The following is a 22,710-nucleotide window of genomic DNA, read 5'->3' as shown; positions in this document are numbered from 1 at the left end:
ACAGTAGGACCCTCAAAATGATGCAGAGGTCGAGGGCCAGAAATGTTGATGTGCTGCTCCGTAGAAGATCTTTAACCAAAGCTGGTTTCAGTTAAAACATCTGCATCAGGGCATCTCTGCTCACCTCACTTCTCCATTCCTCCCGGCAACTTCTGTCATTCTCAAGAGTGATAATCCTGCTGTGATTGTTTTATCTTCCATAACTTTGTGTCTGAATTCTGTGGTGATCTGTAGGCACAACTTGGCATGATCATTTATCAGAAGTTCTTTTATTTTTTAACAAATTAGTCTAATGTAGGCTTTATAAGTATAGTCAAGATCTCTCTTCTAGAATATGTCTTTTTGTTGTTCATTTACAAGAGAGTATCAGTGAAATTAAAAGCAGTAAGGTGTTCTCTGGTGTCATAAATGATATGTCCAAGTGTTCATGTGAAGTTTAGTAATAGTGCTTAATAATATGCTTAATTTGCTTAAAAATAAAAATTCATGTAAAACTTTATTAGAGAAAAATAACTCTCATTGGCTTCTTATTTAAGGTTAATATTTAAAATAATTGAACATAAATACATTCTACTAATGTGATATTAGATTGAATTTTCTTTTAAAATGTCAAATTTCAGTGTCACTATTCTTTCTCTTGTGTAATATTTTTAAAGCTATGAATATAGCATTTTCCTAATTGAATTTACTTTGAATAGTCCCATTAAAATTATATGAATTCTCATTTCTAAAGCTTTTTTAAATGGAAACATTTCTAGCAGGTGTGGGAAGCATCAAAGCGAATCTGGTAAAATTACAGCCCTCCCCCCAGAAGGAACATATGACATATATTTCTGAAAAACTTCTAATGCTTGTGGATTTGTAAAGTTTCTATTTCATCATTAGTATGATTAGTTTGTGAGGTCTGAAGCTATCGATGGAGTCTTAAAACATATAGATACTAAATAATGACTTGGATTGAGATGAAATTTAATAAATGTCTGCGTAGTATTGTGCAAAAGGGCCAGCGCTCATCCCCCCTGGAACCAGTAAATGGACTTTATTTTCAGGGGGACTTAGACCATCAGTAGAGTGTTTACAGCCACCTAAAGTCCACATTATCCCACAGTGGGAGCAGAGCTCCTGTAGGGGACCTCGTGCCTCACAAAGGCAGGGGCAGCCTCTGGTGCTCAGGGGCTGGTCTCCACCTGCCCTTCCTTTGAGGTCGCTCAGAGCTGCTGAGGTCGCTCCCTGCTTAGGCTGCAAAACGGGATGAAATGAGGTCCACGCCAGCAGATCTGAATTCATGAACTTAGATTAAAATGGCCCCTAGGGAATCCAAAACCAAATAATGCAGGTTGTGAGGAGGGGAAGAAGATTAAGGGCTCTCCAATAAGTATTATTCTGAACCAACTTTTAATTTGGTTTGAAATTAATTAACCTTAGGCTGGGCTCTCTTTAAAAATTAAAATAAGTAAACACTACTGGGCAAGAATAAGTAACAGAAATAACTATATAATAAGAAAGAGTTTTTTTTAGTTTATTAAAAAATATCCAAGTAGTATATCCTATTAAAAATCTATCAAAATATGCCACTTGTAATATATTACAAATCAACGTGTAAATTAAGAGTGCGTAGCGTCTCTGAAAGCTTGTGGAGGCTGTGTGTGTCCCAGAGCTCTGAGCACCGGGTCACTCGCTGTTATGAGGCAGCGGCGGGAGGCACAAACTGATCTGGCCCCTAACTCAGTGTGTAGTATCTTACAGTAATTACACAATTTTAAATTATGTGTTTAATGTGTGTGGTTTTTTTCTTTCTTTTTTTTGCAACAGGTTGTTGAAGACTGGAAATTCATAGCCCAGGTGCTGGATCGGATGTTTCTGTGGACTTTTCTTCTGGTTTCAATTGTTGGATCTCTTGGGCTTTTCATTCCTGTTATTTACAAGTGGGCAAATATCATAGTCCCAGTTCACATTGGAGATGCAAATAAGTGATACCCGCGCCAAGGGGACATAGTAGGAATTTAGTTACCAAAGGCACATGTAGCTCTGGTACCTATAAACTTAGAAAATGTAAATTGTGCTTGAAATTTAACAGACTGACGGTTGCTAACATTGGTTTATCTTAATAGATTGCCCATTCGAACATTTTACCTGCATGAGTGAAGCACTAACTGACTCAACATTTGATCTAGAAATAGCAGCGAAATAGTACCTGAACTGTGCTAGTGCAAACCTAATGTTTGTATCCTGGCAAATAACATGTTTGTAATCAACATGAAGCTCATCTTTTGACTGTGTTGGAAAATTCCCATCATATTTGAAGACTGATTTCAGGACTTTTTCTGCATTAGTAAAGGTACACATTTTAAATCTCTCTCTGTCCTGTATCTGCGGGGGCGGGGGGTGGGAGACAGCTGATCTTCGGCACGGTGTCCTACTGCTGTATTAAATAAGCCAGCTACTTGGTACAATAACCATTTAATGTGATGCTGATTTTTCTATAACCAACATTTTAAAAAGTGAAAAGTGGGAATTCCTTGAAGGCTTACTTTATTCCTTAGATGCTTTAACTGAACGATTATTGTATTAACTATTTTTGTAGCTTACCGTCCACTGTAAAATCATACAATAGACAACTCCTGTGCACATGCACGAGTATCTAAATAATTAACAATAATTTCAACCCCCTTGTCCATATTTTCCACAATAACCATCTTCTATATAAATTGTAGCCTTTCTGTATCGTTCATCTCAGAATAGTCCTCTACAATGAAGTGAATCCCAGTTTTAAAACTTAAAACCTCCACGGATACCAAATCCTACTGTGAAGAAACCATCTTCCGAGATTAAAGGTGGTTTCTAATTAGGTAGAAGCACATCATTACATATCTGTAATGTTTTGGTTTCTCTCTTTCGTCCCAACAGTTACAGTGCTAGAGACTTAGAGTTGTGAGGGCTCGTAGATGTCATGCAGTGTTAGCCTTTCACTGCTCACTCAGGACCGGATGGACTGTCGAGGGTAAACGAGTTAGTTTACCCTCGTGCCCCTGTTCAGCTGCTACCCAGGAGAGCACACCAACAGAAGCCCGGGTTTGATGAGCAACTCCTAGCTCTTGCGAGAACAAATGCCTTATTTATAGTAAGTAACCATCTAAGGGCAAGTCAGCGCTCTCTGGAAGATAGCGGGGATCCGTCTCATCTCTGTCTTACTGTAGGCACATGTTCAGTGTCATTTAACAGGTGAACGTTGGGTTTGCTGAGTTTAAACTGCCTGTTAAGATAGCTTTGCACGTAATCTCCCTGATTCCTCATCTGTCTGCATTACTGTTACTTAAAATTTCTGTAAGTAAATAAATTTTACAGAAATCTTCCTTTGACTTACTGAAACATGAGTCACCGCAGCTGCAATTTTGTCAGTTTTATTTCTGTGTAGTCAAAACATCAAAATGACTAGCGAGAAGATCAAAATGGTGTCTGGGAATCCTCGTCTCCTAGTCAGTGGCTAGTCAGACTCAGACTTGCGGTACAGGAGAGCTGCTTCTGAATAATCTGTCTAAAGCAGTGGTTCTCAATCAGGGGCAGTTTTGCGCTCGAGGGGACACTTAATTTTTGGAGACATTTTTGGTTGTCCTAACCAGCAAGGGACCGGGGGTATGTCACTGGCATCTAGTGGGCAGAGGCCGGGGTGCCACTAAAGATCCTATAACGTACAGGACAGTCCTTCCAGCGCAGAATTATCCAACCAAAAACATCACTGCTGCCAGGGCTGAGAAATGCTGTTGCAGAGGTTCATCCGCAGTGACCGGGCGACCGGGCACAACCTCTCCCAGCAGTCACTCAGGATGCTGCAGGATACACGCGAAGATGCTCCACGGCGGAGGTACGGCCCTCAGACTCTCGGGAAACGGGAGAACCAGGCTTGCGTGGTCAGAGCCGGCAGCGGGAGGGTGCTGCTGAAACGGTACAAAACACGGAGGAGGTTGCGGGCTAGACAAGAAGGCCCTCAGGAAATCTCTTGTGATACTGACCCGAACAGACGTTCCCATTTCTGAGCAGCCAGTTTCCCTGTCTCGTTATGCCTCAACCACCACAAAAAGGACAACGGTTTTCATATTTAGGCCATTTTTACATATTCTGTGGTAGAGCATACTACCTAACATTGCAGGAAAACTGTATTTTGATGTTTCCTTACCAAAAAGGCTGGTCAAATGTTCATTTATCTATAATAAATACTCGACATTTTCCTTGCATGAATCTCTTTTGATAAAATCAAGACAACTGGATACATAAGTAAGCCTTGAAATGCCAAAAACAATGCTGGTAGCTTGATGACAGAAAGTGTGAGAAAGAGCCTAAATTTAAGACTTAAAACAATAAAAGTCTTGGAAGAAAACAGGACAAATTCTTTACAGCACTGGATTTAGCAGGGATTTCTTGGCTATCACACAAAAGAGCACAGGTGACAAAAAACTGACAAACTGGAATTAATGAAAATTTAAAACTTTTGTGCATCGAAAGACACTATCAACAGAGTGAAAAGGCAACCCGCAGAGTGGGAGAAAATATCTGCACATCACATATCTGACAGGAGGTTAATATCTGCACTATACAGAGAACTCCTAAAACATAACAACCCAAACACCCAAACAACCCAGTTCAGAAGGGGAAAAGGACTCGAGCAGACATGTCTCTGAAGAAGACGTACAGATGGCCGAGAGGCTCGGGAGAAGCTGCTCAACATGACTCAACATCACATAAATGCGAACCAAAACCATAAGGAGACGGCGCCTCCCATGCATTAGGATGGCCGTTATCAAAAGCACAGGAAGCAAGTGTTGATGAGGACGAGGCCAGCTGGAGCGCTCGTGGGCGCACAAGATGGTGCAGCCATGGTGGAAAGCAGTATGGTGCTTCCTCAAAAAAATTAAAAATAGAATTACTACAGGATCTGACAGTTCCAGCTCTGGGCATATACCCCAAAGAATTGAAAGCAGGGTCTCAAACAGATTCTTGTGCACCCATGTTCATAGCAGCATTATCTGTACCAGCCAAAAGGTGGGAGCCATCCCGGTGTCCACTGACGGATGAATGGATAAGCAGAATGTACACACAGGCACCAGAGTATCACGCAGCCATGAACAGGAAGGACATTCTGACACCTGCTACAACGCGGACGAGCCTTGAAGACAATATGCTCGGTCAAAGAAGCCAATCACGAAAAGACAAGTACTGCATGATTCCACTTGTGTGGGGTACTTAGAATCCTACAAACAGTGGAATGGGGATGCGGGGGGAGGGGCTGGGGAGTTCGGGTTTCCCGGGACGAAGAGGGTCTGGAGATGGGGGTGATGGCTGCACAACAGTGTGGGTGTATGTCCTACGCTGAACGGTGCGGCTAACAGTGATGAGGACGGTGCATGTCCTGGGTGAGTGTATTTTACCACCAGAAGAAACAAATGCGCCCCCTGCCCATGTGGGTCAGCCTTCAGCAAACCCGGTGCGGTGCTCACGGCTCGTCCCTCGCCAGCAGAGGCTGCAGAAACAATCCCGCCGTCCCCAGAATGCACACCAGGATGAAAACCCACAGGAAAATGCGATCGATGACCATGGCGACGTACTTCCAATCATCCTGAATCTGAAAAACAAAAACAAACATCAGGAAAGAGGAAAAAATAAAGCACGAAGGGCAGGCGGAGGAAACCCAGTTTCAGCGGGAACATGGAATAAACATGTTGCAGCAGCAGAAGCCATTCTGCCACCAAATGCAAGAAACCTCGTGTTCCTAATGCAGCCTGAGGACATCCACTATTGCCAAGTTTCTCTTTACGCCCTGCGAGAAACAGGTATAAAATATTCACGTTAAATCGGTTTTAAATCAGAAATTTCTTGGGGCACCCGGCTGGCTCAGTCAGTAGAACGTGCGACTCTTGGTCTCAGGGCTGTGAGTTCAAGCCCCATGCTGGGTGTAGAGCTTACTTAAAAAAAATTTTTTTCTTAATGTATACATAATCTGTTTTTTCTTTTTTAAGATTTTATTTATTTGAGCGAGCACAAGCAGTGGGGAGAGGCAGAGGGAGAAGGAGAAGCAGGCTCTCCCCTGAGCAGGGAGCCTGACGAGGGGCTCGATCCCAGGATCCTGGGATCATGACCTGAGCTGAAGGCAGACGCTTCACCGACTGAGCCACCAGGCGCCCCATGATCTGTTTTTTCCTCAACTGATTTCTAATTTATAAAGTTAGTAAAACTTTGACTTGTGCCTGAGGAAGGACTCCTGGGCCTTGTTAGAAAAGCTAATACAATCCAACTGTCATTTACCGTTGCTTCTAAGTGCTATTCTCATCCCGCTTTAGATACTAATTTCCTGTTAGCATCTGTTCCACACATGAAATCAGCACATCAGGGCCAGGCCATCATCGCCATCCCCACGGCCCTCCCCAGGCCCAGCTAACCAAAGATCCTCTTTAACCATAAGGCCAAAGTGTCGTGGACAGGCTGGAAATCAGATGTAATTGCTGACAACGAAGTAAGAGATGGAAGAAAGAACAAGACTAATTGCATATAATACAGCTTCAGTTCAGGCTTGAAATAGGAAGGAGAATTGTATGTTAATTATACTCCTAGACAACTCAGAAAGCAAGGAAACCATAATTGAATTGAGGAAGAGAGAACCCATGAATCAATGGATTTTGAAGAAATAATCACATAATAAAGAGGCAGCATGTGATTTAGTAATTGAATTAAGTGCACTGAAATGGGGCTGGGACACAAGAATTTTCTTTCCCATCAGGAGCTGGAGTGGATGTGTGCTCTTGAAGACACTAAGGAGTCTCAGCTAAAATTAGAATTGTAATGCCCTGTTTGCCAGGTACTTCGTTTGAATTCCCGAGACTGTGGTTTGTAAGTGCCTCAAATACACATTAGACCCCGTGGTTCCTCCTGCCCCCAGCCGCTGAACCCCTCCAAGGCTGTCACAGGCAGAGGTTGGAAGCAGAGACTTGGAGACACACTGATTTCAATCCCTGAGTCTGAGAATCTGGGTAAATTATGTGACCTCTCTTCACCTCGATTTCTCTGTCTGTGAAATGCAGGTAAGAACAGTACTCCCCCATCCCCCTCCCCTCCTGCAACCCTGTTTGTGTCCTGTGATTACGAGTCTCCTATGGTTTGTCTCCCTCTCTGGTTTTGTCTTGTTCTATTTTTCCCTCCCTTCCCCTGTGATCCTGTTTTGTTTTTTATATTCCACATATGAGTGAAATCGTATGATATTTGTCTTTGTCTGACTATTTCGCTCAGCGTAATCCCCTCCAGTTCCATCCGTGTCGATGCAAACGGTAAGTATTCATCCTTTCTGATGGCTGCATAATATTCCATTGTGTATATATACCACATCTTCTTTATCCATTCACCTGTTGAAGGACGTGTCGGCTCCTTCCACAGTTTGGCTATTGTGGACATTGCTGCTATGAACATTGGGGTGCAGGTGCTCCTTTGGATCCCTACATTTGTCTCTTTGGGGTAGATACCTACCTAGATACCTAGTAGTGCAACTGCTGGATCATATGGTTGCTCTATTTTCAATGAGCACTGGGTGTTATATGAGACTGATGAATCACTGAACTCTGAAACTAATAATACACTGTATGTTAATTAATTTAATTTGAATAATAAAAAAGAACAGTACTTACCTCCGAGGGGGAGTGAGATAGCTTGCTGGCACACAGTCCTTCATGGACAACACTTATTGATATCCACGCTGATAAAAAACATGACCCTTCCCCAACTACAGACGTTCCTCTGAGGTCTTTGTGGGCTTAGGCCGGTGCAGAAGGAGGGGACTTGGGTCTCACACATGAACACACATATGCCGCACAAAGAGCAGGGTGGGAACTAACTTTAGGTCTACTGTTAAAGTCTCGAAGGCAAGATGACATGGCGTGTTTTCTGGAAGCTTTGGAACTAATGATAACAGAGAAGCGTCAGACAAAACAGTGAACTAGCACAAGCTCTTGGCTCATTCTCCCAGCCCAGCCCTGGAACATCCCAGAAGCCAGAGAAGCCTGTATGTTAGGGGCTGGCGGCACCTGGCCCGGGGTGCGGTGGGGCAGGCAGAGGAGGGCCTCGGGAAGGCGGGCTGGGCACAGCTTTGGGCTGTGCTCTTTTCACCCCTAAAGCTCTGCCTCTTTGCAGCCAGTCCTCTCCCTGCCCAGAGATGCGGGTTCCTTGTGAGCGGACGAGAGCCTGGTGGAGGTGAAAAGCCAGAGATCGAGATGTCCCTTGTGGGGCAAGGTCACCCGGAGGGAAGGAGGCACCTTTGAAGGGTGGTCTAGTCTAGTCTGTGGCCACGTGGGCACCTCCCCAAACATAAGGATGGCTGACGCCCCCAGAAAAAGTGAGTTTTCAGACCTCAGTACACAGACTTAGCCATTTGAAAGGAAATTCACGCAGCAGACAGGTTAAGGATTTAAACTAAACATGAGATCTGCAGAGATCACAGAGTATCAGAAACACGAAGTAGAAGGAGCAGGGTCACAGAACCACCAAGTCAGATGGACAAGTCAAGGAAAAGACTCAAGAGACGAGACAGCCAGCAGCAGGGGACTGCTAGGAGGGGTAGGGGGTAGGGGGCAGGGGGCAGGACGGGACCCACGAGGAGGGGCAGGGGGCAGGAGGGGACCTGCAAGGAGGGGTGAGGGGTAGGGGGCAAGAGAGGACCCGTGAGGAGGGGCAGGGCAGGAAGGGACCTGCAAGGAGGGGTGGGGGCGGCGGGTAGGAGGGGACCTGTGAGGGGGGGTGAGGGGCAGGGGGCAGGAGGAGACCTGTGAGGAGAGGACCCATGAGGAGGGGTGGGGGGCAGGGGCAGGAAGGTACCCAGAGGAGGGGTGGGTGGCGGAGGGCAGGAGGGGAGAGGTGGGGGGCTGGAAGCACACGTGTGCAGTTCAGGGAAAGAGGAACAGGGAGAAATCTTCACAGAAAACCTGGACCCCCTGAGAACTGAAGGTGGGAAAGTTCGGGGGCAGCGGGTGGTGAGAATGTCTGTCTAGGAGAGACCTGCACACCCAGGTCCTGGGTTTACAGATTCCAGAGGCTTCTACACGCAATCCGTCAGTCAGACAAAGAGCGTCAGGTTAACTGAGAACTTCTCATCGGTGATACCGAACCAGTAGTATTTTTTAAGTATTTAAGGAAAGGAACCTCAACTCTAGAATTTTGGATCCAGCTAAACTCCCTTGAAAATGAAGAGTTTTTCGATTCTGTAGCCCCTAGGTCTCCGAAGGTTCAACCGTAAGCCCTGGAGAAGACATGGCGGTGCAGGGAGAAAGGCGCAGGAAGACCGCCCAGGATGCACACGGTGCGGCTGAGAGCAGAGTAAGGAGCGACACATCTCCCCACAACCCCCTGATCCAGAACACAGCTCCCGTAACATCCAGGGCAGCTGGCAGCCAGGAAGAGTAGAGGGGAGCACAGTGGGGTCGGGTGCCAGGCAATGCGGTGGGTCCGGCGTGTGGGTCTGAGTCACGGAGGCACAGCCCCCACCTCCCTCCCAGCCATGAACAGAAACAGAAGACGGGGCTTTCCAAGCAGCGGCCACGATTCAGACTTCACAGTGCACGGCCCAAACTCCGGGAGGAAAGAAAGGTAAATGGAAAACACACAATAAGATGGTAGAAATGGAGCCCTGATAGGAAAGTACCCACAAGACTCGGAATTAATAAGTCACCAATCAGAACTGACTCTGGAAGGAGCATACATCCATGCAGCGCACACAACATCGGCGCATGCAGATACCTCTGTGGGTGTCTGTCTCCACCCAGCACAAGACAAGCTGTCTCAGGACCCGCAGCTCAGAAGATGCCGGCCAGGCCAGGCCATGGACCCAGGAAGTGAAAGCCTCCCTGGAAAACCGTGGACTGCGATCCAGGGGAAGGAGGGCCCCTCCAGGCAGCTCGTGTGTCCTCGGCACAGCGTCTGTCCTGGCTCTCGCTGCCCGCTTACCAATAGGCCGTGGGCCAGATTTCTGCTATTTCTGGAAAAATGGGAGTGCTAACAGGAGGCCCACAGCCCCCATGGCAACGGATGACCAGAGCTGAGCCGTGGCTGCCCCTTGAGATGAACCTTGTGCCACTAGTTTGCCACTAATTTATCTTCTGGGCATTTCAGTGGTGACTTCCCTTTTAAAAAGTAACAATTTTTAACTGTCCTTTTGTAGAAAAGATGCTTGTGAAACTCTCGTACTTTGTATGGTGCCTAGTAACTTTGGAATGGAGTTAAATTTTTTTTGAAGATTTTACTTATTTATTTGAGAGAGTGAGAAAGAGTAAGAGAGCACAAGCAGGGGGAGTGGCAGGCAGAGAGGGAGCAGGGAGCCCGACGTGGGGCTCGATCCCAGGACCCTGAGATCATGACCTGAGCGGTAGGCAGATGCTTCACTGACAGAGCCCCCCTGGGCGCCCCAAGAGTTAATTTCTGATAGCTTGACAGAGGCTGGAGTACTATGAATACTTAGATCTCAATCTTTACAAAATTTCTGCTAACTGAAATGATTACGTTTAAGGTGGATGAAGAAAGGGTAGAGAGTGCCTGCAAATGTTATCAGTGTTAGAGACGTGAGATTTTCACAGATCAGGTACTTATGCTCCAGGAGCTGATTCTGCTGGAGTTAAAGGTGAGCCTGACTTTTTGGCTCAAGGACAGGATCATCAGGAGGCACCGCGGTGGGGGTGGCGGTGGCAAGCTCACGGCTGCGCAGGCCGGTGGGGCGCGGGCCAGGCGGTGGCTGCGGGCTCCCTCCTGTCTCCGCCACTGTCCTGTGCATTCAGAGCGGAGTGAAAGAGGCTCCAGTGGCTCTCTATCCACGTTATCTATCCACGTTAACTACCCACCACGCATCAGGAGCTGAAATGATCTGTTCATTAGCTCTTTGCTAATCAGCAACCTAAGGCAGAGCCAATTCATGTGAAAGCAGAGCTTCTTATAAAATCATCGCATGTGATTCGGACAACCTTGGGGGTAAACAGACAGTCAGGGAGCAGCAGACACATGATATTATTAAGTGTAAAACGTCTCCTAATACTTCACATTCGTGCAGTGTGAGAGTTGTGGAGGAAACAAGTTCACCCGATAAAATAGTTTGCCTGGATCCTTCATGAGAGAAGATGTGCAAACGGCCAATAAGCATACAAAAAAGATTCCGAGTTGCTACTGAGCGGGGAATAGCTCATTAAGACAGCCACAAGGCACCGGTTCGCATGTGTCGGGGGGAGGGCGTGCAGCCACAGAAACTCAAACGTCGCCTGCGGTGGGGCGTCACTGGCCCAACGCCTTGGGAACCTCGCAATATCCACCACCAAAGTTAAAAATGCCTCCTTGCAGCGATCAGCAAGGGACACGGGTGCGTATGTTCACCAGAAGACGTGTATGAGAATACTGATGGTACCTTTCCTCAAAATCGCCCCAAACTAGAAATGACCACATGTGCAGAAGCTGTGGCAGCAGCAGGTGTCTTGGAAGGACACTTTGTTGGATGTAAGAGGTCAGACGTGGAAGGGAATGTGCCACGGAATTCCATTTAGATGGGGGTCAAGGAAAGGTAAAGCTAACCGACGTCCAGGAGGTCGGGATCAGTGGTTCCCGAGGGCAGGGGGCCACCGGGAGGGGGCACTGGAAACGTCCCACGTCCCTACTCAGCTCAGGGTTACACATGTGCACTTTATACCTAAATGGGGCAAACAAACAGTTGGAAAGTAAAGTGACGACTGTAAGCTCAGGGTTGGGCTACGTGGAGGTGATCTGCTCTCGCACCCTCTCCTGGCTCGTCTCCGGACTGACTCCGGCTCAAGGGCCGACTCCAGGGCACACTCACAGCTCGGTGCACGTGAGGATACAGGCTGGGAGCGGTGATGCCGTACATCCAGGGACACCTGCCTGGTCTGTGGAGGAGCTGGGCCAAGCACAGCCGCTGTCTCCGGGTGGAACCGGTCGAACCTCTCAGCCCCACCCCACACGCCTGCCCCAGGGAATCACGTCTCCTTACCTCTTTGGCTTCGTTTTGCGCTTTCATATTTTCGGCGATATACCTGACGCTCTGGATGGCTTCTCTGACTTCCGGTGACATCGCAGAGAGGGCCAGCACGGCCTGGATGGACTCTGAGCTGGAGCTTCTCGGGAGGTTAGCACTGAAATTTGAGATTTTCATCCTGCGGTGGTGACACTGGCCGCACGTCCCATCCTGGCAGGGACAGCCTTCCTTGCAGCCTCGTGGCTCCGTGCGGCTGAAGCAGTTGAGATTGGAGAGCTCCGCATTGTATGAGGGCCTCGGCCTCTGGGTGGGGCCCTCGCTGCCTGCCGGCCGGGTCATGAACATAACCCTGGGAAGCAGGTGCAGGAAGATGGTCTTCACCCACGTGGGCATGGTGTGCGTGGTCGGCGTTCTGTAGTGCACGTTGAGCACGAAGACTGTGATGACAATGGACAGCGTGACGAAGATCATGGTGAAGAGCAAGTACTCACCGATGAGCGGAATCACCAGCGAGGTGGAGGGGATGGTCTCGGTGATGACCAGGAGAAACACGGTCAGGGAGAGGAGCACCGAAATGCAGAGCGTCACCTTCTCGCCGCAGTCCGAGGGCAGGTAGAAGACCAGCACCGTGAGGAAGGAGATGAGCAGGCAGGGGATGATGAGGTTGATGGTGTAGAAGAGCGGCAGGCGCCGGATGTAGAGCGAGTACGTGATGTCAGGGTAAATCTCCTCACAGCAGTTGTACTTGATGTCGTGCTTGTAGCCGGGGGCTTTGATGATGGCCCACTCGCCGCTCTCCCAGTAGTCCTTGAGGTTCATGGAGGAGCCGATGAGGACCAAGTCGATTTTTGCCTTGTCGTAGGACCAGGACCCGAACTTCATGGTGCAGTTCTGGTAATCGAACGGAAAGTAGGTCACGTCGATTTTGCACGAGCTCTTGAAGATGGCCGGCGGGATCCAAGTCACTTCCCCTGTGTACTTGAGTAAAGCTTTGGTCTTGTCGTCCACCTGGAAGTCCCCAACAGCACTGCAGAGACAGGTGGGCGGCACATGGTCATGACCACACGCTCACCAGGGCCCGCATCTCACACCGCCGGAGGCGAGTGCAAGTGACCGCATATGAGACCACACGGCAGGAGGGCGAGCCAGAGAAAGTCACCCAGGCCGTCACCCTGCTGACCAAACGGGGACACCGTGGCCCAAGCCTGCATCCCCCCACCCCAGGGTGCATCCCTGGTTCGCTCCACAACCATGACTCTGCCTTGATATTTACTGAGACGCTTTCAAAGGCCAGAAAGGGATTGTTTCCCCTCTAGAGAAATGGGATGAATGTTGTCCTTGAGGCAGGAAACCTGTGGGGATGTTTGCCCCTCGTTCCGCTATGGTTTAGACCTGTCAGCACCTCGTTCAGTCTCCAGCGTGCACTGTGTGCCCACAGGCGCGTGAGGCCAGACTGTGGAGCCGTGAAACCACCGGGGGGCCCACTCGCCCAGCCGGAGCCCCGTCAGTCGGGCTCACACCAGCTGCGTCCTGAACCCTGCGCGCCCCATGCGCCCACCCCCACCCCCACCCCCACCCCCAGCCCTGCTCTGCTTGAACGACCATGGGTTCTGACTCCTTGTCTTTCAAAGCCTGCACAACAGGTTAGTTGATCTTCTGGTTCCGCATCTGCCCCCATTTTCTCCCTGCCTTTCACCGCCACGTGCCTGGACTGTCTACACAGAGCCCCGTGGGCCCCAGTCCTGCATCTGAGAGTCACGGTTGTGGCCTCCTCGAGTTCTGCCCTGGAGGCATGCACACCCTGCCGAAGGAGCGGCCTCCTCGCCCGTCTGCCTCGAGGGCTGGAGAACAGGACACACCTGCACGTTTGGGGACAGCTGGGTGTTCCCTGTTATTTAGCGAGAACATGTGGACACAGAAGGGATGTGTCTTGCTGGTCTCTGCCCCCCATCCGTGCCTCCATGGAGCAGACCCTCGGTGTGAAGACCCCAGGCCACTGCCTCCCTGTCCTCCAGTTGGCCTGTCTGTCCCACAGGGGCCCTGCGGGCTTTATTCACGCTCAGCGCCCTCCGTTCTCGCTCCGGCTCCATGCGGACGGGAGGCATGAGGAGCGGGCAGGGCCCATGTGTCCCTGACTGTGATTCTCCTAAAGAACCTGCGGGGCCTGCTCAGGGGGCTGAGAAGACCCCAGAACAACTTCCTCACGGCATCCTGGGTCCACAAAACGTGGGAACGGAAAGAGACCTCCGGACACGGTGCACAGGCCTGCCCCCTTCTCTGTGAATACGTGTCCACTGGGAGACAGCCACCCTGTCTGTGTCTGTTTTTGGTGACAAGGGCAGCGGGGCCACAGCTGGGACTGGCCCACAAAGTCTAAAATAGTTACTGCCCAGCCCTTGCCACCCACCGCTCTAGTCCAGTGACCTCCTTGAGGATGACACCGACGGTCAGACCGCGGGATCCCACAGAGTGTCTGTGGCAGGGCCTTGACCCACTGGAACTTGGGGCACAAGTGAGGGGTCGCTAAACCACCCCTGTGCACCCCAAGGCCAAACACTGGAGTGAGGTTTGCCCGGATGGGTGATGCTCATTCCTGCTTGTTCCCGGGGATCCTGGTCCCGGGGCGGTGCCTGCTCTGGAGGGCCTGTCTGCTGACTGGGCCATGTCTGCAACCCGTCTCTGCCACCGGCACACATGGAAGACCACAACCCAGCTGGGCCCTGGGGGTGGCACAGCACCCACCACAGACAGGGCCCTTGTACGCGTTATGTACGTAATAAACAGTCGCAGCCTCTGACGGGGGTCCAGGAGATGCGGGCAGCAAGACCCAGCAGGACTGGGAGGGCTCCGGGCCGCCTGTGAGGCCCTTGGAGGAGAGAAGGTGGGTGGGGGCTTGCTCTCAGGGAGACGGAGCCTCAGGGGGGTGAGGGTGATGAGCGGTGTGAATGTTCTCTCCAAATTCCCAGCAGCAGACAGACAGGCAACCCGGGGAGCAAAGGAAAACCTACTGAGCACATCATCGAAGTCAGGTTACAGGCAAACGAGCTTCAGAATACGAGCGTGTGGGGACCAAGCCCAAGCCCAGGGAGGCCTGCGTGGGACGGTGATCAACCAGGAGCAGTGATGGCCAGGGTAAGAGGGAGTTCTCGTGTCCCAAGAGCCCCAGACCAAGAAACCACGAGTAGGCATCTGCCCCTCAAGAAAGAGGCCCCCGCTCTGTGGTGAACCCTCAGCAAGGGGAGCAGGGAAATGGGGGGCCCATGGCTTTGCTTGTGGGGAAGAACCAAGAAGATGGTGTGGTCCACGGATGGTCTGCAGGGACGGCCACGGGGGCTGGTGTGGGCTCGAGGGTCTCAGACATTCCTCCCCCAAACTCCCTCCTGGGAGGACACAGACCCACCCAGAAAAATGCTGCTTAGGGTAGGACCCAAGTTAAACAGGGTCGGAAGCAGGTTGAGGAGAGAAGGAAGAGGGTTTACAGGCCGAGAAGCAGGTGTCTAGCGGTGGCTCGCTCCGACCCTGGGGCCCGCTGACCCAGATGCTCTCGAGCTGGCAAAAGGAGACCCCGCCTGCCCAGTCCCCTCTGGGAGCCTGTCCTCAAAGTTCAGCAAAGGCCACTATCTCCACAAGAGCAACAGGAAGGACTGTAGTGTGAGAAATGTAGGAACATGAATGCCTAAATCACAAGCAGAGAAGCGCACACCCCGAAGGACAGCCCCGGAGCCGGGGAAAGGCACGGCCCAATGTACAGATCAAGATGCGCTAAGTGACCTCTGGAAGCGGAAAGAGCGGTGTAACCAGACGCGAAATAACCTGGCTGGAGCAGCGGGTGTATCAAGAGTTGGCAAAACTGAGGAAAGAATGAGGAAAAGAAACAAAAACCACCTTAGAAGCAAAGCCTAAAAGCAACAAGACGGTGTCGAAGGCGCAGTCGTGGGAACGAACCCAGACAGGACTGACGTCCGCATCAGACAGAGACGAGAACCCCAGAGAAAAATCCAGAATGTGGGTGAAGCACCAACGTACATGCAGACAGGGTTCCCGGAGAGAAAAACCAAAGCAGCAGGACAAATCTCATGTCCTGGGACTCAGAGAAAAGCTTTCCCGGTGTCGAGTCCTATCCTGTGTGCACGCGCGGCACAAACAAGGGGACTTGACAGACGAAGGGAGGAAGCCTCTGGGCACCTGGGCCGGAGGAACAGCCCCTGCAAGGACTGGGTTGCCCAGACCGTCCCGGTTCAGGTCGTGGTCCTGGCGTGTGTACCCCAGCGGCCCCCTTTCTCTTCCCGAAGCCGCCTGTTGTCACCTGCTTAGACGGGCATCAGATTTTCACACGACACTTCATCCCGGGACAGAGAGGCAGCATTAAGACTTTCATGTGAGGAAGATCTCAGGCAAGGATTTTATATCCAGCTAAGCATTATCTAAAAAGGCTACAGTGGGTTATGAACGTGTAAGAACGTGGGGAATTTTGTGCCCATGAGCGCTTTCTGAGGGTCCTGTTAGAGAGTGAACTTCAGAAAACCGAAACCACAGGGGAAATTCTGGCCCGAGATTGTCAAAGATGTGTCTCATGTGTCCAAATGAAGAGAAACTCTCCACAGAGGGACCAGTCCTGAGAAACTCCAGCTCTAACCCGGAGACAGGAGCTGTGCAGTTTCCTCTAAAACTTTCAGTTCCAGATTCCGGGAGAATTCCGTATGCTATTTGCTCCTCACCATGTCCAACGTGAAGCATTTCACTGGGACTCAGTCTCGTTAGACTCACACCCTCAGGCCTCCGGCTGTTCACCCAAGATTGCCAGCAAGAGAACAACCTTGAAATTCATATCATGAGATTAAAATTTCTGCACATTTTCTTAATTCTAGCTTAGCGGAAATTCTCAGTGCCCTGCCCAGGTCCCTAAGAGCCTCTGGATGCTCATGCTTTGCAAACCAACGGAGTTTATCTTGTGTCCCAGTTCTGTGCGGACTAAATCTACAAATACAAGTTGCATGAAAGAAACATTTATGAATGATGTATTTCCTTGGGGAAACAGTAAAAAAACAAACAAACAAAAACCTTGGCCCATCTTTGGAGTGGCTAAAGACCCTTCTTTTAGCCAGTGACCAGGAAGTGGGACGCAGCCAAAAATATAGCTTCTTCAGTCCTAATAGTTGAAACATATTAATTTGTGCTCATCCGGTATAAGAAACCTAAACACAGAATACTTTGAATCGTTAAGATCTGATTAATTCTGTATGAAGTGCTTTGCTGAAAAGTGTATGGTTAAAACACGGTGACTTTAGACAAAGCACAGCTATAAAAGTGCTGTTTTTCCAGAGAAAAACTAGTACGTGTTGGAAGATATCACCTAAGATTTACATTTGCCCAATAACAGAGCTTCGCTGTGGAAAGCGTCAGGTTTTGGGAAAGAGGCCAGTTTTGGAGGCGCCATGATGGGCAGGTGGAGAACCAGTGAGACGGGAGAGGCTGCATGCAACTGTGGGCCTGCCGTCATCAGGCGCGGAGAGTGAAGCTCCCCTGGGTCCTGACCTTCGGGGAAGGTCGCGCCCCCTCCCTGGCCACCCCTCGGGTCCCCGGCTGCACACTTGGAGGTTATGGTTCCTGCCTGCATCCCCTGGGGTCAGGGTGGGGATCTCCGGCACGTGGCACACAGTAGGTGCTCAGTAAATCCCTGTGGAAGTCACGAATCCGCGAAGCCCCCTTGGATGCAGTCGGGGCAGGGCCCACCCCGCGCTTACTTGTTGTACAGCACGATGTCTGGCTTCCAGATCTTCTGCGCGGGGACGCGCATGAACTCTGCCCCATCATAGTCAGAGGGGTTCCACTTCAGCTTGTAGTCATTCCAGATCTGGGGAGAGGAGCAGGGGGAGAGCGGGAGTCAGCAGAAGGACCTGCACGGTCTCCTTCCTTGACCTCACTGGTCCTGTGGAAGCCTGCACCGCTGAGCCCATGGGGGAGACCGCGCCGGGCTGCCTCTGCAGCGGGGGCCAGCCACCCTGCACCGACCAACGGGGATCCCCACTAGTGCAGGCCAGCTGCATGCCTTATGTGCTTGCTGTTTACGTCCTGAGACGGCTCTCCGGGAGCTTCCCCACACCTGTCCTGCCCCCCAGCCCCAAGAATGGGGTGCTGATGACACACAACCCTCCTCCACCTCCAGGTCAAGCGGGGTTGGTGACTGAAGGTTCTGGGGAAGGAGCCAGGACCCCACTGGGGCCCGAGAATCACGTAGCAGCAGACACTGGGGGATGGGAGCAGGTGCACAACAGGACCTGTACCCTCCTGGCTCCCCAGCCTCCGGGGAATGGGAAGGCTGCGTGGGCCAGCAGATGGTCACAATAATCCGGGGAGTTATCTGTCCAGGGCTGGACAAAGCCTCCCCGGGGGATGGGGGCCCATGGAAGCCGGTGTCTTTGGCCTCAATCTGAACAGGAAAGTCCGGAGCCCCTGCTCCCACTCTGCCAAAGAAAACAGCATCTGATTTTACTGAAGGACGGATTTTTGGCCAGAAGGGAAGGAGGTGGCCTCGGCACCAGCCCAGCTGGGGGTGGGCTCCAGGCCCAGGTCTGTCCCCGGCGCCGCATGACTATGGAGGTCTCTCCCTCCAGGCGGCAACCTGTCACGTGTGACTTGAGGGTCCAACTTCCAGGGGGGCTGACCCCATCTTTGGGAGTAGAGACAGCAGCCACCACCAGGGGGCAGCAGTGCCCAGTGTCCACTCACTCACTTGCTTGAGCCACAGGTTGGTCTCCATGATCTGATTGACTTCGTCCTAGATGGAGAGAGGAGAGTGGTCACGTGAATACAAACACCAGGCTGGTTCTGGGAAAGGCTCTTCCAGAAGCCCCGTTCCCCACACCCTGGCTCCCGGCTCCCGCACTCACCACCTTCACCAGCTGAGACATGGACACTTCAAACTGGATGATGACTGGGTCCGACACGTTGGCCACAGGCCGGATGATCTCGTTGTAATCCTCGAACAGCCTCTCAAACAGACGGTGCTCAGCCTCGGAGGCCACGGCCACTGAGAGGAGGAAGCGTCACTTTTCCCCTGGCCAGGGACACCGCCCGCCCATAGCCCCCTCATCGCCTGCTGTGGGGACTCTGCAGTGCGAGTTACAGACTGGGAAACTGAGGCCCGCCAGACACACGAGGTCACACACATCCAGGGAGAAACTATGGTCACAAGCCTGGGCTGGAGAGTTGGGGGGGATCTGGTGCAAATCCTGCCAAACTGCTTGTCAGCTGTGTGAGCTCGGTCAAGGGGTTTAACCTCTCTGAACCTGACTTTCTTTACCCGTAGAAGCATCCATTATATCTGCATCCACCCGCAGGGTTGCAGTAAGTGAGCTGCTTCTCAGGCTAGCATAGGGAAGAGCTCACCAACTACCCTCACCTCCAGTGTTAACACAGGGTGGGGTTGGTGCAAACGCAGTCAGCCTGCTACTTCCATGACGGAGAGATGGCCAGTGGACTCCTGGGGCAGGGCCACCCGGGGCCACCCTGGGCCATTGGGGGGGGGCAGGGGTTCTGCCTCCCAGCCTGTAGGAGACTGCAGCCCACCCAGGACCCCGTAGGGGTTTGGCCACCAACCCTCTGAGAAGCTGGGTGTGCACTTGGCTCCCATGATCTTGGAGTGAGACCCATGCATGGTTCCTGCTCGGTCTCTTTTTCCAGGCTGGTCAAAGACCTTACCTCCCTGAACGGGGGGAGAACCCCCTTTGTTCCCAAGCCACACCCAGGCGACTTGAGTCAGCCCTCTGCCCTTCCCACTTACAGGTCTGAGGACAGGGTGGGAAGGGGATGAGGGGAATGCTCGGGGAAGTCTAACCCAACTTGCCTGCGTCCTGAAATGGGGTCTTGCCTGCTGCCCCCTCCCAAACACAGCAGGGGCCACAGTCAGAGCTCAGGAACTCTGAGTGCTGGGGTCCTCGGCATCAAGGGGGCAGAAGCGGCGCTCCCCCCCACCCCCCCCCCGTCAGACTCCCCTTGCAGCCCTGACAAACTCCCGACCCCTGGGGCATCTGCCCGCCCTCCCGGCCGCCCGCAGGCCTCCCGCCCAGCGGGCTCCTCCCCAGCCCCTGCACGAGGCGCGGCCTGGGGCGCGGAGAGGCGAGCGCGCGGGGAGCGGCGGGCGCGCCTGCCCCCAGCCTCCCAGCGGTGCCCCCCTCCCGTAGGTGGCACCGGCCTCAGTTCCCCATCTATTCCTAGAACGAGTAGGGGAGGGTGCGGGACGCAGACAGTGGAACCGACGATCAGGGTGCCGACCCCGCAACCCCGGGCCCTCTCTGCTCGCGCCCAGACAACTCGGGGTGGAGGGGTGGCCGGAGGGGCAACGGGGCTCCCCGGCCCGGCGGGCCCCCCTTCTCTGCGCCCCCCGCCCGTCCCTCCGGCCCCGCGCCCGTACCTGGCGGCAGCACCAGCAGCGGCAGCAGCAGCGGGAGCCCCGCGACCCCGGCTCGGCGCGGGTGGGCGCCCATGGTCGCGGGGGGCGCGCGGCCAAGGCGCAGGCGGACTCGGCGGCGACTCCCGGCACAGCCCGCCGGCGCAGAGCCGGACGCCGGGGCGCGGGGCGCGGAGCCGGACGCCGGCCCCTCCCGCCGGTGGGGGCGCCCGAGGCTCGGCGGGCTGTGCTCGGCGGGGGCGGGGGGCGGAGGCGGGGCGTGCGGGGCGTGCGGGGCGGGCGCAGCCTCCCGCCCGCGGGGGTCCTGCTCCCGGGACCACGCGGGGTTGGGGAAGAGGGGTGGCTTTATCCGTCCCGCGTCCCCCGCGCTCGCGGACCTCGGGACCGCCGGGCCGCGGGAGAGGCTCCGACACACCCTCCGAAGGCCTTGGGATCCTGAAGCCGCTGAGTAAGTGCGAAGTGTCCCAGGTGTGATGATGTGATTGCGGGATCGTGTTTTCCTTGTAGTTGGCGGGGGCGGCGGGAGCTGGAGTCGGTGGAAACGGGGTCCGCCGCCAGTGGGTACTTGAGGCTGGAGGAGGACCTGCGGGTTTGCTAGACCGCGCTACTTAGGGTAAGTTTGAAATGCTCCCTGATAACAAGTAAAAAGAAACTCAAAGAAATGAGGCTCCGAAATGGAGCCGTGGGAGGGGCTCCTGCGCTCCGGCCGGTGGCTGGCCGACCCTCCTCTGTCAGCCCGCATCTGCACCTGCGCCGCCGGCCCTGCCCACCACCCCCCCCCGCCTCCCCCCCGCCCCTCTACCCCTCTGACTGCCTACCCGCGCGGGGCGGGGGGCACTGGCAAGTGAATCGTCTCTAGTATTTACAGAATGGATCACCTTAAACCCAAACAAAAGGAGAGATTTTGCAGGACCCAGGAAATGTAAGAATTGGGGCCAATCTCTCAGGGCCCCATTTAGAGCATTCTCATTCTCTAGGCAAAAACCCCTGCATTTGAAAAGTATTGCAAATCAGATATACAACCAAGGACTTGTATCCAGAGGATATAAAGAACCCTTAAAACTCAGAAGTCAGAATAGATAGGTGGTCTTGTGGGGGGTGATGCAAGTGTTCTAAAACTGGATTATGGTGATAAATTTACTAAAACTCGTTGAACTGTACACGTAAAATGGACGAATTTTATACTATGTAGGTTATACCTTGGTAAGGTTTTTAAAATCTCAATAGTGAGAAAACTAAAACCCAATTTAAAGAATGAGCAAAAGAGTTAGACACCGCACCAAATAGGGTGTACGTAGGCAAAAAAAAAAAAAAAAAAAAAAAAAAAAATCACATGAAAAGATGTTCAATATCGTTAGCGGTTCGGGAAAAGCAAATTAAGAGCTGGCGGATACATCACTTCGCACCCACTGGGATGGCTGTGATACATCCCTGCCAAGTGCAGATAGGGACCCAGAGCAGTGGTCTCTCTCCTGCCTTGCGTGGGGGGATGCAGGGTGGTATGGGGGCTCCAGAGCCCCATCTGACCACGTCCTGGAAGTTAAACAGCCATTTTCCACGTAACCCGGCGATCACACTCCTGGGCGTTTATCTAGAGGGGTGAAAACTCTTGTTCACACAAAACCCCATAGACGTGAACGTTTTATAGCAGCTCTATTCGCAGCTAACTGGTCACTACCTCAGTGGGCGTCCGCGTCCACAGGACAGACTACTTACTGCTCAGCAAGAGACAGAATTGGTGCCTGTACCGACACGGGTGATCTCAAGGGCATTATGTTGAGGGACAAGAGTTGCCCACCCTCCGGAGGTTGCACACTGTGTGGTTCATGGGCATGGCATCTGGAGAAGACCAGGCGGTGGGGAGGCCCTCAGTGGTTGCCAGGGACTGGCCAGGAGGGAGGTGTTTGGGTGATCAGGCTCTCCCGTGTCCTGATGACACACATCTGCACGTGTTAACGTTCAGAGAACGATACACAAAAAGTCAATTTTATTGTATGATTAAAAAAACAGAATTTTTAAAAAGTCCTCTATTGCCCAAGTATTTTAAGAGCCTGTCACATGCCAGGCACTGGGCGAAACCAGCGGAAGGACCAGTCAGAGCATCGGTGAGGGGACAGCTCAGCCTGGCCTGGGTCTGAAACAGGTGTCCAGGGCTGTGGAGCGTGGTGGAGAGGGTCCTTCTGTCAGAAGGGGAGCCAGGGACGGCTGCTGGGAGGGGGCATCTGAGCTTGAAGAAGGAACAGGAGTCAGTCATTCATTCATTCAACATTTATTAAGCACCTGCTGTGTGCCGAGCGCTGTC

The 22,710-nt window shown here is 52.2% G+C and overlaps 1 protein-coding gene across 1 annotated transcript; it reads right to left on the bottom strand.

Annotated features, from left to right (window-relative positions):
- Nucleotides 1-1,605: 1,605 nt before the first annotated feature.
- Nucleotides 1,606-18,773, bottom strand: CHRNA3 (cholinergic receptor nicotinic alpha 3 subunit). The gene is given in 4 exon segments (XM_088024915.1): nt 1,606-1,912; nt 12,014-13,025; nt 17,743-17,852; nt 18,732-18,773. Coding segments are annotated over 4 exon segments (1,230 nt in total). The 5' UTR covers nt 18,759-18,773; the 3' UTR covers nt 1,606-1,831.
- Nucleotides 18,774-22,710: the final 3,937 nt, after the last annotated feature.

This window comes from Eumetopias jubatus, unplaced genomic scaffold, assembly GCF_037043125.1.
Source record: "Eumetopias jubatus isolate StellerSeaLion01/CBP00866 unplaced genomic scaffold, mEumJub1_p1.0 scaffold_7, whole genome shotgun sequence".
NCBI lineage: Eukaryota > Metazoa > Chordata > Mammalia > Carnivora > Otariidae > Eumetopias > Eumetopias jubatus.
This window is presented reverse-complemented; position numbering and strand designations above follow the sequence as displayed.